Source organism: Penicillium solitum (genome assembly GCF_028829755.1).
Source record: "Penicillium solitum strain IBT 25940 chromosome Unknown utg000004l_segment0_segment0, whole genome shotgun sequence".
Classification (NCBI taxonomy): domain Eukaryota; kingdom Fungi; phylum Ascomycota; class Eurotiomycetes; order Eurotiales; family Aspergillaceae; genus Penicillium; species Penicillium solitum.
The window spans coordinates 2,912,389-2,928,557 of NW_027072124.1; the positions used below are offsets into that span (position 1 = coordinate 2,912,389).

General features: G+C 47.5%; 4 protein-coding genes across 4 annotated transcripts; 3 read left to right on the top strand and 1 right to left on the bottom strand.

Annotated features, from left to right (window-relative positions):
• Positions 1-143: 143 nt before the first annotated feature.
• N7455_007096 (glycosyl hydrolase family 79 C-terminal domain-containing protein) lies at positions 144-1,888 on the bottom strand (the record flags this gene model as incomplete). Its single annotated transcript, XM_040962362.2, has 5 exons — positions 144-653; positions 710-906; positions 954-1,006; positions 1,063-1,563; positions 1,623-1,888. 5 exons carry the CDS (start codon positions 1,886-1,888, stop codon positions 144-146), a joined length of 1,527 nt encoding a protein of 508 aa, XP_040807196.2.
• A 1,500-nt stretch (positions 1,889-3,388) lies between these two features.
• Positions 3,389-3,732, top strand: N7455_007097 (uncharacterized protein; the record flags this gene model as incomplete). Its single annotated transcript, XM_065605528.1, has 2 exons — positions 3,389-3,552; positions 3,594-3,732. 2 exons carry the CDS (start codon positions 3,389-3,391, stop codon positions 3,730-3,732), a joined length of 303 nt encoding a protein of 100 aa, XP_065461382.1.
• Positions 3,733-10,874: 7,142 nt separating this feature from the next.
• Positions 10,875-11,681, top strand: N7455_007098 (C2H2-type zinc finger protein; the record flags this gene model as incomplete). The annotated part of the gene is made up of 1 exon (XM_040962531.2): positions 10,875-11,681. One exon carries the CDS (start codon positions 10,875-10,877, stop codon positions 11,679-11,681), a length of 807 nt encoding a protein of 268 aa, XP_040807024.2.
• Positions 11,682-12,818: 1,137 nt separating this feature from the next.
• Positions 12,819-14,812, top strand: N7455_007099 (uncharacterized protein; the record flags this gene model as incomplete). Its single annotated transcript, XM_065605529.1, has 3 exons — positions 12,819-12,892; positions 12,956-13,158; positions 13,209-14,812. The coding sequence occupies 3 exons, from the start codon at positions 12,819-12,821 to the stop codon at positions 14,810-14,812; spliced, it is 1,881 nt and encodes a 626-aa protein (XP_065461383.1).
• Positions 14,813-16,169: the final 1,357 nt, after the last annotated feature.

Here is a 16,169-nt window from a genome sequence, read left to right on the forward strand (position 1 = left end):
TCATGGATTATTCTAGACTCTGGCATAAGGCGATTCGAAAGAGCGTTGCGTTGCGCCTGTTAACCGCACTATATTTGCCATATCTGCTGTGTTACTATATAGTGTTTATATATGGGGTACCTTCACAGCCCAAATGGAGCAAATCATAGAGTGAGAAGGACGGCGGAAGAGTCCGGAACGACAATAGTAAGCAGCCCATTCTTAATCCTTGTCTTTTCGTTCATGTTCTGTTGGACCGGCTTTCCCCCATTCAATGCATGATCATATGAAATACCACCGAAAGTAATATTATCAAGCGCATCACTGCCTGGGCCAATCAGACGCTCGATCCGAGCGCTTTTATGCTGTGTGGGCACGTGGAATTCATATTCCCTGTGAGGACGATCTGGCGTAGTCTGGTTGAAAGCCCGCAGGTTCGTCACAATCAACTTCGACAGTTGATCTCCATCGTAGATGGCATATGCGGACTCGGTATCCTCCGACAGAGGAATGTTGACAATGCGGGTGTTGTTGGATTTTCCGATGGCACTGGCAACCATAATTTGACCGTAGTACGGGGGTCTGGTAGTTGGAGGAAGTCCTTTGCTCTCGATTGGCTGCCACGAGGCATAACGGTAGTTCAACCCTTGGTGGAACTGCAGGCGCTTGATACCCTGTTCAATGTCAGTGGTTTGTTGTACATTGTATGGGAAAGATGGGTGTCTCGTACGTGTACTGCTGACCAGAGGGAGAAGTCGACCAGCCACAGAGCGTCACCGAATACATTGGTCTCTCCATTTACGCCCTGGTTTGCGATAGAATTTAGCTCACCAAGGGTGTAAGGGAGCCCAAGGTATGCAAGGTTCTCGGCGCGCTTGATCTGCTGTGCAAGATTTTGCACGATATTTGTGTGGTTCATCAAAGTCCCTGTCATTGTCAGCATTACTCAGTCGGTTCGAAGCGGAGAGACATACGCTGGAGATCCAACTGTGCAGGGGGCAGAGGAGGTTTGTTGACACCCATATAGCTGTTTCAAGGGTCAGCAAAGCAAAAGGAGAACAAGAATACTAGTGGATATCTTACTTGTGGAAGCATAACTCTTTGGTCAGATCATCTTTATCGTATCCAAGATTGTACAAGTCCTCCGCAGTCCAGGTCGTGTCGTCAATGAAATCCAGCAGGACGAAGCTAGGTGCCATGAACCCCAGGAAAGAACCAGTACAGGCTTTCTGTACAGCAGACTTGACAATGGCCGACTTGGAGTTCCACTCTTCAACATAATCAAGGAGTGAGTAATTTGCAGCGCGATATGTCCCGGGGGCGAAATTAAACTCGTTACCCAACTCAAACAGATGCAGCTGGTGACCGATGGAAGTACAAGCTTCCGTGGCCGAGTCTTGAAGCTGTTGAATCGATGAGTTTTGATTCATGTTCAACCCATGCAGGAACTTGATGTCTCCCAGGGTGTGATACGATTCAAAAAAGGTCGGACCGTAGTTGATTTGGATCGGCTGATCATCGGTGGGATTCTGATAGAACAACTTCACATTCTCCTCCTGATCAGGGAAGTATGTAGCATGGTCCCTATCGGTGGATTCTTGTCAGCACCTGTGATTAAAAGTCTGTAGAATGATTCGACATACTGTGAGGTTCCTCCGACTCGTACTTTCGGAGCAACGCCGGTCAGAGTTTTGAGATTGTGAAGTAGGTTCTTCGAGAACTCATTTGGTTGTGACTTGTTGCCAGCATAGTCGGGGAAGTATGAGAATTCGATTGAAATCGATTGCAGATCATTGGGGACTGGGCTGCTATTCTTCGGAGAAGATGGGACAGGTATAGTATGGGAGCTGCATTTCCCGGAGGTTATAAATGTAGCCGTGGATAGGAGTACCGGGAGACTGAAGAACATGGTGAATTCAAAACCGTGATGATTTGGTGCGGTTGTTTCGTTGAGATGCTCCGTTCATGGTATTTATATCCCTCCCTTCTAGTGGGGATTGAAAGTCGGCATTTGACAATTCAGAGATGCACCAACGGTAGCTTAAAACAATAATTATTGCAGCTATTCTCGCTATACTCTGCGGTTAGGCAGATCGAGATGGCTATACCAATCTCATCTTTGTTCCTGCGCTCATCTCGTCTTCTGTCTCACCATATAGAGCCTCATTCTTGGCCCTCTTGGCTCCCTTGGCTCCCTTGGCTTTTATAAGAGTATCAAGAAATCTCGGTATGGAGTGAGATATTTGCAATAGCCGATATACCGATATGACGTCGCATTGGCGGCAATGCCATCATACACAACCCTGCGCAGGAACGCATGCGAGGCTTACCCACCACAACCCCGGAATGCACCCCACAAACCCCCGCCATTCTCTCCGCAATCCCAATGGATTCTGCGGGGGGGCCAGATGTATATTTTGGTGGATCAGAGTCTTTCGGGTGTTGAGATGCAGAGAGTAGAACAGGAAAATCATATTGTAGCTGAGCTGCTTTAATAATTCTCATACCCTTTCGACGGCATAATTCGACACCTAAAAAATCAATACCTTGACCATCTACTGTTGGAGAAGTAAGGGGATTCTACCAAAGCGGAACCCCTTCCGTCTCCATTCCCGACCTCGGGAAGGTTCTCAAGGTTGAGATATGCCGTGTAGCCGGCAGAGTTTAAGTTCAACTGCCGAAAGCTTCATACCTACCCAGGTACCTAGGTATGTCTTGTTAAAATTGACTTTGCGAGTCGGAGGTTCTATTTCTAATACGATGAAAAAGGGGGTAGGCATGAAGCGGAATAAATATTGAATAGTGTCATGATACTGGATAAAGATGATACTTGAAGAGAGCTAACGAGGTATTCAACTAACACGACTGGTGACACAGACTGTGAACCTCGAGTGGCCTGTTTTAATGTTCGGTGTTAATGAGCATATATTTGTCATTGCTCGGTTAGCTAGAAGCTGGTCATGGGTATCGGAGACAGCCCACCGAAATCCTAGCGATACGCGCACGAAGAAACCAAGGAAGAAACTCACAGTAGGAATGTCTGTACGTGCCTGTGGAAAGCCATCGACTGCATGAGCAGTAACCAGGGAAGTAAAGCCCCCGGCCAAGTAAAAACACGCAGCAACAACGGCTATCTGCATTGAACATCTCCTCCCTCGCCACCAATTTCGGAAGAAAACTCGCACTCGGACTTCTTCTAGGCAGTCTGCCAGAAAACTTGAGCCCATTTGATCAACTCGGACAAATCAAGTGCCTCGCCAGCCAAACGAGCCGGAACTTGGACAATTAGCCACCGAATCGCAAGCGGAAATGTCAAGAAATTCTTTGCCTCGTCATGGACTCGTCTCATTTTAACGCAGTGCCCACAAGAGATCGAAGCGGTTGTACTAGTCAAACACTATATTTCAAGATGGTCGGTACCATCCCAAGCGGCCTCGCTCATATAGAGGCAACCCACACATCACCTCAAGCACAGAAGAACACGCATGCTACATTTCTGGCAGGTGGAAAACAAGAGCCAGAATTTCATGTGTTGGGAACTCGATATCCTTCGGTTCTTGACTGGTGTGGTCGGTATATATCGTAAAAGACTTCTTCGCAGTCATACTGTCCAGTGGATGGAAAGTGTGGAATGACCCGTATGTTGGGGAGATTGAGAATCTGGGCCTAGTTGAAGGAGGCTTATTTATGCCACTGGTTAGCGACGTCAATGGCACTGCGGTTACCACTGTGTCAACAGCTTTGAAAATCTAATTTGCGAAAGGATTGTTAGATTGGTAGTCCACAGTGAGAACATTTGTCAGTAATTGGATAATACAAGTACCGCCGCAACATGAGACTAATATATTGACCCAACAACAGCAGATGGAGTGGTTTAATCCTCGCAATAATGTCAGACGTTATGCTTGTAGCTGGGTCAGCTAATTGCCCACTTGCCGACGAAAACATGTTGTCGACCATATTTGAAAGTTTTTCCCCATGCTCAAATACAGCCACTGATAAACAGTGGTCGACCAGTGATACCACTTCTTACAACCAACCCGTTTTGGATGTTTGTAGGCGAGGGAACGGAACTTAAATCAGATTCTGAAAGTGATGTGGACATTGAGTAATGGGTGCAATACGACACCACTTGCTAGGGTCCACGCCCATGGTCAGCCTTGGGATTTCTGGGAGGGTGTTGGTTGTGGTGATATTGAACGAGAGCTTCCTTTGAGATCTGTCAAATGTGTGACAACAGAGGAGGAAAAGAGAAGGAAGATATCAGCGATAATGTCAAAATAGAAGACTGCTTTGGTGATGGTCTTTCAACCTGTGGAATATATATATTGTATGCTATATAGATTGAATCGTGACTCCGTGCTCAATATATTTTCAAAATGAATGATTCTAATATATATATATATATATAAGAATAGTTGGCCGCTTATGCGGCCTTGTCATTTCCTTCTAGATGTATTTTTTAGGTGTGCACTAAGGCGCTAAAAAACACATATTCTGTGCAAGAGACCTTTCTATGTATAACCTTTGATATGTAGCTCTAATCTGCGTGGGGATTGGAGGTTCCCTGAGAAGGCCAAGGAAGTGCTAAGGAATATAACAAGGTTCCATAACTCAGTTGGTTAAAATGTGGTGCTAATGACGCCAAAGTCAAGGGTTAATTTCCGATTTTTTTTTACAACATGTTACTAGGTCAATCCCTTGGGACGGGTGTCTATGATTGAGAGCGCCAAGCAAAAAGACGGACCCATAAGGAGGCATAGTCAAGTGAGGCAGAGATGCAAATGCCTCAATCTGGGGAACAGGAAATCATCACCCTTGGCACACACAGCCAGCAGACCCTGTTTCCTCCGCGATGCCTATGTTGTCGACCTATTGCTACCCGGGGAGCCATGGATGCCTTCTCATTCCTATTACACCAGTAAAGGGCTATTCAGCATAGCCTCTAGATGCACGACTTCATTCTGCTAGACCTCCAGGTGACCCTTCTTTGGTCCTCAGGCCTCGGGTTGTGTCACCTCACCCACAGTCCCTATCTCTTGACAAACCCCGCATTGTGTTTACTGTACGTTGCAGCGCAGCTTCCGGCGTGGCCACTCGTCACACGCTGGACCCGGGCGCTGGTGCCCGTGTGTCGCACCTGACGGCTTCGTTTCCATTTCGAAGTTGGATGGCACGTAGACCAGGATCATCCCTGGAGGTAATGGTGGACTTGCCCCCTTCTCGGGAAAGATCATAAAGAGAACGCAAAGAGGAAGGAGGGGGGCAGAGTCGACCATCAGCTTTGGTTGACTGCATGATATGCCACCCAGAGCCCATGTAGGCGGCTACGAAGAGGCATCGAGGTACTGCATGACTTGGGGAGCGGATGAAGGACTGGGCGTAGAAACTCGTTTGTTCAACAGCCTGGCAAGGTCGATAAAACAAATGTTAGCGCGAGTTCACCAATGTGTTTCCAAAGCGTATTTGAGGATCAAACCTAACATCTTGATTTCAAGAAGTTCATTTCGTTAGATGGGTTCTGCTTGTTAACTAGTTATTGAAACCACAGAGTGGGAAATTGGCATGACGAGACAAGCGTCGATGTCGCGGGGAGAGGGTACTCCTCACCGAAACTATCAGCTTCTAACCATCTAGATATTTCATCTTATCAGCCTTTCAAAGCCACTAATATGCATGATGCACGTTCTAGTCTCTAGTGTGGCTTAAGGGGTCTTTGCAAAAGCCTTCGGATAGCTGTATCGATACCGACACACTAACGATAATCGTGTGATGCACTTAGCTGCATGATTCAACGGTCCAGCCATCATGGGCATTATCTAGAGCCTTTGCCCACAGAGCGAAATTGGTAATACGTAATATTCCTGCTATCTGAAGATATGTGTTGTCTGTGTAGAATCAAAACATATGTTAGAAAGAACGATGTTGAAAATTCCCAATGAAACGTCTCTACAACCAAAGGAAGTAACAATACGATAGCCCCCTCACGTATTCGTCCCTCTCCGCTCGGTGAAATCCCGAAAAAAAACTCTCCAGGACTCTCCCACCAACATCTCTAGGTAGCCGCCATATCGCACTTCACTCCCCACCCAAATATGCAGGGGCTAACCTATCAGTGTTTGAAGTAATTTCCCTTTTGCTTGGCATATTAGAATGCACGCAACACCAGGGCATGAATAGCCCACCAACGTGACGTTTCCGCTTACGCAGCTCCCTTCGTACAAGATACGCGAATATGGGGCATAGGGTTAATGCATGCTTGGGATGACTCGTCAGATGGGCGCGAAGAAATAAGCAAAAATAAAGATAATCGAATCTTACATGTAGTAGCAAAATCGAATCTCTCTGTATGTTGTACTTCCGTACTGCCGTACTGAAATCACAAGTCATGCATGGACCGTGTGCGTGCAAGTGCCCAAGGGTGAATTGCGCCTTGTCTGAGCCACTCATAACCTAGTGAACTTAGATTAGAGTACGTTGTACACTCTCGTCAGCGCTCCATTTTTTTTATACACCCTCTCCACCTCCGCGAGCCACATCCGGCCGAACCCTTATTAGAAGGTGGCGCATGATAATGGAAGGTTGTTATTATGCCTCTTCCGCGTAGCCCGACATCGCTAAGTTTATTTTGGGAAGGTGGACTATTTGTGTTTACTGTTTACTAGTACGCCGTACTTCGTACAAGCGTCAAGATTACAGCAATCCGCCACACACCATTGGATACGCAAACTCTCCGGGCAAAGTGGGAACATAAACTTAGATAAATGGGGGAGAGGGGAATCGTTGAGAGATGACGGATATACGGGTGTCCCGATGAATCGTCCCTGCACATGCTGTACTCTGTACAGTTTGGTTGACTTGACATTAACTTGATTTTTAATTCTCAAATATTTTGGTAATATGTTTGTAATGAAAGGTTCTCGTCAAGGTTCCCAGGGGTATCTGGCAAGAACACCCGTTTTACCGAGACCAGTCAATATTCGATATATGGAGTACGGAATCAATTCCTAGAAGCTAGTGCTCATGTTTGACTGTAGCCTAAACCGTGATATACATACCTGGGGCTGTCATACGTGCGCTCAGACCATTGCCAGGGAGTTGGAGAATTGTAGTTATCCCAGTAGGCAAAGACCCATAGCGAGTCCACAGTGGCATATGATAGCTCCCTAGGTCGGGCCTTTTACCTCCGCTTTGTCAGCAGGGGTCCACGAAAATCAAGGAAGGAAATAGGATGTTGAGCATATTATTCAGGTACTGAAATCTTATATAAATGAACATATCCATAATTATCCAAGGACGGTAATCGCCCCGAACCCTAGAAATAGATCAAAGATCAATAGCGCGAAAAGGATTCGAACATGAGCCACAAGGGGACCTTAGTGTGGACGCGAAGTCTCCACGTTGGTAGATGGGAAACCATCTGCCGGATCGTCTCTATGGAGTTAAGCATAAATTCCGTGTCATATATGACCATTAAGCCGTATATTTACGTACTGTATACGGCGTATACCTAGCAATCAGGCAGCAGTTTGACAGGACTGTGGCTGAATGATGACATTCGTTTTCTGATTCGAAGACGAGAGAAATGATGGTGGAACTGACTGTGGAGATCAAAATCTTTTTTTTCCTTTTTTAGTCGGACATCGGGTGTAAAATCCCCGACCGGCGTCGGGGACATTTTTGGAGGTCTAAGGTCTAAGGTCTACAATAAAATCAATAAATAGTTCAATTAGTTCAATTAAAAATTAAAATGTTACGCCTCGACTCCGTATACTTATTCCCTAAGGGTAAAAACACGTAAGCATATAAGAAAAGCCGCGTGGGCCAAAAAAGTGGCGGGTGTAGTAGTAAATTAGGGTATCCATGCCGCTAAGCAGGAACGGTGATTATAGCGAAGCCTTGCTACTGGTCAACACCTGACTAGTCTCATCGTAGTAAGCGTGCCACGAGGCCCTGCGTGCTAGTGGAAATAAGAAGTGCGAAATAAAAATTAAAAACAGGGTCCTGTCCTTGTAGGAACGTAAACACAAAGCGACGAGTACTAGGTCCTGACGAATCAAGCTTGTGGCGTAAGCTCCAAGGGCGAGTAAGAGGGCCGACTCGAACGCTAAATCCTTAGTCGACACAAGCACGGAAGCGTATTTGCTGGAGCAGGGACTAGACAGTCCCGAGCTACCGTGGATATACGTCTGTCGTGGAATATACGTAGGCTGCATACGTATGCCCCGTCAAAGATCGAGTATAGGCAAATCAACGCTCGGCTGGGAAAGCCTTAAACGGTCCGCGTCCTCAGTCCACGAAGTTTGTACTAGATCTTTCTGAGATTAGTTCCAGCAGATCGGAAGGTTGAAGCTTGGCTTGATCGTCGGTGCCGTGTGTGGTATCTGCGAGAGGTCTCTTGCGGGAGAGAAGGGGGAAAAAAGGAAAAACGCAATTTTGATGTATGACCGGATAGAGTACACTGCTGACTCACAACGTAAATTAAGGACGATCTCTGCAACTCCGTTTATAGATTCACGTCCATAAAGCACTGAAATAATTCTGCCTTGTACGTTACAGAGTACGTGTGCTACAACGTAGAGGGAAAGTCAGCCCTGGAGAGTCCCCGCGAATGGATTCTCGGAGCGGGGCGGATGCATGCGAATACGAATAGTTGCACGGGCCAATCCCTTTTAACCCCTGGCCCTACAGAGGAGTACCCATGTAAATCTTTCGGACTGTTAACGCAGACAGTGGTAGATGATCTAGATTAGGTTAATTAGGTTATCTATACTCGAAACGCGGAGGCAATTGCTTTTATAAACTCTGTACAACAATAGATATCCACGAATATATCGTACGGTATCTACGCAATGTTTTGGGGAGAAGGATTATCCAGGTAGCCTCGGAGAAAATAAAAGAATTTCGGTGCAAAGTACTCTTTTAAGAAAACACCCCCCCCAAAAAAGTCCGACAAGCAAGGGCGCCACGTTTAGTGAAAGGGAAAATAGATTATCAAAGCATGGAAGCGTTAGATTTCCAGGGCCCATTTTTGTGTCTTATCTTTTTTTATTTTTTTTCGTAGGGCGAGATCGCCATGCAGTAATAAATAAAAAAGAATGAAAACCGAAAAAAAAGACTAAAACAGAGCTATAATTCGTAAGAAGCTAAGAAATCAATCAACCAATATCAACCAATCAACAGATGGATTCCCGAATTGAAGCCAACCTTATACCCGCTCTAGAATGTCCAAGCCGGAGGTGAGTTCCAAAACAGGCCAATGTACTAACATCATCACTTACGTATGTTCTTGGATTTCCCCAGGTAGAGGAGTCGTCCTGTGAGGACTCCGTAGTGAACTGGGATAGGATTTCAATGGAGCATGAACACGTACATCGCGGATAATGTGGACAGGGCTAAAAGCTTGTCCATCCCTGGTCTTTTTTAGCAAATCCCTAAAATAAATGAAATCTATTAAATCTAATAAATCTAATAAGCCTGTATCCGTAAATAAAATCCTGTAAACTTGCTCAGGGTCCAATGGTCTCATGATTATCCGCAGTTCTGCCGATGTGGTGGATCTTTGGCTGGTTTCGCTTGGCCCAACCGAAACCCTAGGCCGGATGACAACCGCAGTCGGAGTTAACACTTCTACCCAGACACCGTATTATGTATAGAAATTGGAACAAACCTTTAGAAGGAATTAAAAACAATTCAAACAAGGTGATCCGAGAAGGAGAGAAAGAAAAAAAGTCATAAACCACTGGAGTCGCGGGCGGGCCGGAAGAAACGGAGAAGAAAACGGGTCTGCACAGGGTGGATTAGGGGTCTTGGTATTGTATTTTGTGTCTTATGTATATTTTCTTTTTTTTTTATTTATTTTCAGTTTTTATTCCGTTTCCTTTTTTTTTTGGGATTTCTCCACCGAACTAAATAGCGTGCTCGGTATGGAAGTGTATCCTCTGGGGGAGAGCCTCGACAGACCCTGGAGCTTGGCTTCTTTCGCTCTTTCTAGTATAATTAGTTAAATGGCCATGGTTGGCTGCTCGTCACTTCTTTTTTTTCCCCTTGTCTCTACTTCCGATCTATATTCCTATATTTGATTACCTCTTATTTTCATTTCTCAATCCATCATTCCGATAACTCACTCTCGCCATCTTATCTCGTATTTGGGTTCACATTTCCACTTCGACCTCTATCACGAACACGCGCAGAGCGCATTTCGTTTCTACATATTCCCAGACGTCCTAGCACTTCTCTGGAAGAACTGTTACCTTGCGCGGTTAGACAACCGGCGTTGAACTTCGACTTTCTGCAACATCCCCAGGCCAGTTTGCAACTGCCGTTGAGGATTGTGTTCCCCACATCCAATTGCAAAATTAGACAGGGAAAAAAAAGGAAAACCCAAGGAGAAAAACGAGAAAAAAGAAGACGACCTGAGCCACGGAACAAATTCCACTACGAAGGAAGCAGATTTGTCAGACCTCAACTTGCCCTATCGCTGCCAAGTCGTCGTATCTCCGATATTTAACAACCTTCGAGATACTTCCTCGTCACTTCCAAAGGACACACGGAGCCCGACACAAGCTCGAGTCATCAGGCCTCTGCTCAGGTCTGCAGGCAAGTGCTGTTTTAGGGTCTAATGTTGTCGACGTGTTACACGACGCAGAGGACAAACATCTTTCGAGAGCCGCTGGTGCGTTTGTCGTGTGTTCCGGGGGCAAGAAATGAGCGAGATGTTCTTTCTCTTCTTCAACCTCCCCTTTCCCCTCCTTGTCTCAGATCGGTGATCTGTCGAGTCCTTACGAGTACCCAGAGCCCGACTGAGCCGGTTACCAGCAGTTTAAACTAACTTGCATTCTGCCTCTTAGTATAGTTTTCCAGCCCCGGTGACCGCACATCGGGGCCTTGAGGAGATGTCCAGCTGTAGGACGAGTATTGTGTCCATTCTGAATAACGATGATAATCCATCCTTTGCGGTCCGCTCCGCTCCTCGATTTACTCGGACTCACACATCCCCATCACATTATCCACATTCAGAGCAACTACCCCCACCCGCCAGCGACCTGCAGTACACCCGTCCCCCAGCTTCATCCGAATCCCCAGCAACATCACCACGAGGGACGAGGCATCACTCGGACGCGGTGACTGAAGCTGTCCAGCCCGTTTCACCCGGGTCATCCGACGGCTCAGCTTACGACTACTTCACCAGTCAACGATCAGCTTATCACCCGTATGCCCGGCAGGATCCGCGACGGGAACCATACCGATTCCCATCTCGTGGGCCAGCAGCTCCTCGAACGCCGCCGGAGACTCGTTCAAGCACATCCGAAACGACGTCTTCTCAGACCGGGGCGACGCGCGGCACGGGTCGAAAGAACAAGTACCCATGCCCCTATGCCGCGAGCCATGGGTGTTCTTCAACGTTTACGACTTCGGGCCATGCGGCGCGTCATGGTAAGAAGCACACTGGCGAAAAGAGTGTGCACTGTCCAATCTGCAATAAAGCCTTTACGAGAAAAGACAATATGAAACAGCACATTCGGACTCACCGCACGCACTCGGACGAGATGCGCTCTACTTCGGAGCCAGAGGCTGATGCTCGGTGGGCGATGGCTCGTCCCGGCTCGGCATACGCCTCGGCTTCCCACCAGCGCAACATCAGTCAACCCATGGAGGCAGTTGTCCGGTCTCTCCCAGGGGCTGCTCCGCCGGCGCCCTAAGGGAACGCAGTGCGGTTTCCCCCGACCGTCCACTCTATTCGCTGTTTATTATACTCCTTCCTTCTTCTGTTGGTCCCCCTGTGCCTGGCCACTGCTGTGCGGTGTGATTCGATTCTGTCAATTTAGTCTTTTTTTGGATGTTTACTGTGGGTTCTCAACACGTGTTTTTTTATTTTTGTTTATTTTTTGTTTTTCATATCTCAGCGATCATTTGCATGACTACACGTTTCAAAATATCGAGACGTCTAGGCCTACCATACGTGTTACTATGTGTCTTCATTATTTCCCTGTTTTATATCCCTCATGTACCATGTGATTTTGTTATGTGTGATGGTTGAAATTTGCGGGAGATGTGTTCTAGGAGAGCCAAATACTGTCCAGCGTCCCTTCAGGGATTCCCATGAGAAATTATGTGCAACCAGTTCTGCACCCAACGACATCCAGAGCATCGTGTTGGTCGGATCGTAAGCCACTGGGAACCCCCGAAGGCGACCCGTGGAACCATTGTTTACGTTCCATAAATCTTAATCCACGATGTTTTTATATATTGTATTTTGTATATTTGAATATCTGTGTAGTTCTATATATCCTTTTAAAGGAAAGTAGAAGTAAAAAAGTCATTAATTATCTAATTGTCTGCATTTGTGTGTATGATAGGGCTGGATCGTCCAAAATTCCCTGGCACTTAAGATGCAGGATGACGTCGGGGCAATATCTGATATCTGATACACGACATCAGTCCAGATGCTCATTCGATAGGGTATATCCGCTTTTGAAACATTCCTTCGCTGTTCTTCTATACGTCATTGGCGTAATCTTGATTTACAGGTTAGATATATATACTGCCTGAGAAAGAATCGACCTTTTGGCTTGAACTTTGTACTTTTCTTCTATGTATTATGTTATTATCTCCATGAACACAATCTACAACTCTCAGCCACTGCCAAGTCCCTCAGCCCCTACTTCACCCATCTGAATCCACATCGACGTCACGCCACCCCCAGCCCCTGCCCCGCCATACATCTCAGATCAACTTCTTTTTTTTTCATCCCACCATATTCCCCAGTGAACGGTAGTAGCTCACAACTTTCGACCTTTTATCTTTGAATTTGTCTCCCCCTCACTTTCGCCTCAACCATGGCGTACTACGAGGACCGTCGTTATCGCGAGCCGCGCGACCGCTACACACGCCCAGCCAGTTATATTGATCCGTATGATGATCCTCGTAGCCGTCATCGAAGACACGAGCGAGACTCATATGTACCCCGCGCCAGCAACGACTCGGTCGAGGAGGTACAGCGCGACTACCCACCAGGCTCAGACTATGCCTATGAGCGTTCGTATGCTTCTCGGCGGCCGCGACGACCCGTCTACGAAAATGTGCGCCGTGCCTCCTCCGTCAGCGGTTACGATCCATACAACGATGCTGCCTACCGAAGCTCCGGTCCTCGTCGGTCAAGACACCACGAGGATAAACGTGAGTGATACAGAGCTAGCATGGTCGAAAGTAATTCTAATATCTCTCAGGCTCCCGTCGCTCCAAATACGATTCCGATTCTTCTCCAAGTCGCTCTCCACCCCGCCACAGACGTCGCAAGTCCTTCAGCGACCAAGCTCTAGGCGCCCTAGGCCTCGGGGGTGCCGCTGCTTCAGCCAGCCGTGGAGGCCGTGGTCGCGGCCGTTCCCCGTCCCGCCATCGCAATAGATCATATTCCAGGTCATCGTCAGATTCGCGCAGTCGCAGTCGCCATCGTGGCGGCAGCAAACGTGATGGAGGCAGCAAACGCGATAAGAGTGAGCAGCGCATCGTACAGGCTGCTCGTGCCGCCCTGACAGCCGGCGCAGTTGAGGCTTTCAAACAGCGCAAAGAGCCCGGCGAATGGGCCGGTCAGAAAGGAAAGCGCGTCCTCACTGCTGCTGTGACTGCTGGTGGAACTGATGGTCTTGTCGACAAAGACCCCAACAAGCATGGGAAACGTCATGTTGTCGAGTCCACGCTTGCAGGTCTGGCTGCCAGTCACTTCATGGGTGGCGGTTCACGCTCAAGATCTCGTGGCCGAGACAGTGGTCGCTCGTCAGGTGGTGGTAGTGGCCTCAAGAACCTTGCTGCCACTGGAGCTATTGCTGCTGCCGGAAAGGAAATCTTTGATCGATACTCGAAATCTCGATCTAATCCTCGCGGCCGCGACCATTCCCGTGACAGCGATGAGGAAGGGCGTGGCTCCCACAAACGCAGCAAGAGCGTTTCAGAGTACCTCAACAAGGGAATGGCTGCCCTGGGGCTTGGAGAACAAGAAGAAGACCGTCGCGGCGACAGCAGGGACGATCGCAAGGAGCATCATCGGGAGCACCGTCGGGAGCATCGGGACGATCGTCGGGAGAATCGGGACGATCGAGAGAGACGTCACCACCGGGGACATCGACACGACGACTACTCGGATTCAGATGCGGAAAGCGATTATTACAACAGGGACTCGAGACGGGGCAAAGGCTCGAGAGATGTAGGTCGATACCGTTCATTGGACGGAACAAACCCACCCCCATATGCACCCACTCGCGCATCGCGCGGTGAATCTGGTGCCGGTTCTAAGGACCGCGGCCACGGGTCGACCTCCGAGAGTGATTCTGACCTAGGTTCCAGTTCTGATGAAAAGAAGCAATGCAAAAAGCTGAAGCGGGATATGCTGATTACGGGAGGCCTGGCCAGTGTGGCTACCATCCACGCTGCGCACGGTGTCTACGGTAGCATGGAGAAGAGGAAAGAGCGAATGCAGCAGTTGAAAGAGGGAGAGATTACGCCCGAAGAGGCTCGCAAACGACGCATGAAAGCTAACACCAAGGACGCTGTGAGTATCGGTCTCGCTGCGCTCGGTATCAAGGGTGCCTATGGTGAATGGAAGGAGGTTATGGAGAAGAAAAAGGAAAATTCTACTTTCCAGGATGAATGTGTTCACCGCGCTGCTAGGCGTGAGCGTCGTCGCGCTCGTAGCCAGGGTGCGCCTTCTCGTCATCGCTGGCCTGATGAGATTGAATATGCACAGTCCACGACCGAATCTCGGAGCGATAATACCCCTGTTTATCGTGATGGGAATCCTTATGGGGCTCATGAGCCATCGCAAATCTCTTACTAGGGTTGCCTTTTTTTCGAGCCATTATGACATTTACTCTGTTCATGACTTATGAGACCATGTTGTTTATTTGATTTTGACCCTTTTATTTTCTGCTTTCTGCTGCTTGACGAATCTCTTATGAGTATCAGCGATCTTGCAATTTGCCTGACTTTGCAGCGTTCTATGGGTACACGGGACACGAGAAACACGATGAAAATGGGTCGTTGAGGTTACTCCAACTCAACATGGGTGGTTTGCGTTCTTATTTTTTTTTTTCAGAATTATCATGTCCTGTACACGAACCAAGGATATGTGCATCAACGGATTGAACTATAGTATGTAGTCTATGAACCCGCATATATATCATGTAGATTGGCATATGTGTACAGCGTTGCCTGAAGTCCCCGGCCCTTGGGGGGCGGTTGCTATCAACCCCAACTAAACTGAAAACCACGCCACTAGTCAACCCTTTAGCAACTGCATGGCAATTGAATGGGCGGAAGATTAGGATGACCGGAGTGCCTAGCAATGTGGATAAAATGAAGATCGATAATTGAAAGACGATTTGTTGCTGTATAATTCATTGGCTATCTGTAGGAGCTCAGGATCAGGTCGTGTGATCTACTATATACAACCCACGCCTACACACTTATATATCTGATAGTTCCTGCCTCAGGCAGTGAGGTTAATACTTATAGTGTAAGCCGGGTGCTTCCTTCCTACACTCCCAGCTTCTCCCTTTTGTTCTTCCTTTCCATTTCTTCCCACGTATCATTCTTACCACGTCTTGACTGGCCTCTACGTAGTATGTATCCGCCGTATTCGCATCAGAACCTTTGAGTTCTGCTTGGCATACCTATGCATATGCACCGAAGCTCAAGACCGGTAGCATTTCATGCCGATCCACACGCTAAATATTAGAGAGACATCTCCTAGGTAATAAATATACTTATAAATAGCGATATTCCTTGATATTACTAAACACGTGCTTGCATACATATTCTGTGTTTACTCATGAATATCCATCAGTAAGATATCAATGGATACGGATTGACAACACGAGTTACCCATTATGAGTCTTGATGCATGTGTATAGCACGTATCACTGAACAGACGGAGGCTGCAAAACGAAATACTAGTCAGGACCGAGGCGCTGTTGGTCAGGCGCACGATGGAACCCAGAAGGATTGATCTAGTTGATACCCAGACACTGATTATAATGAAGGAGAAGTAGATACGGTATATGTGCGTTTTAACGAACCCCTCCATCTGCTCGGCGAGGATTTGATGTCCTACCTGTGGGGATTCGTCTTAATCTGTTACACGAGGGTGCTTTGCTCTGCGTCTAGATGGACAGTAGTATAGAGGATAAGATGAT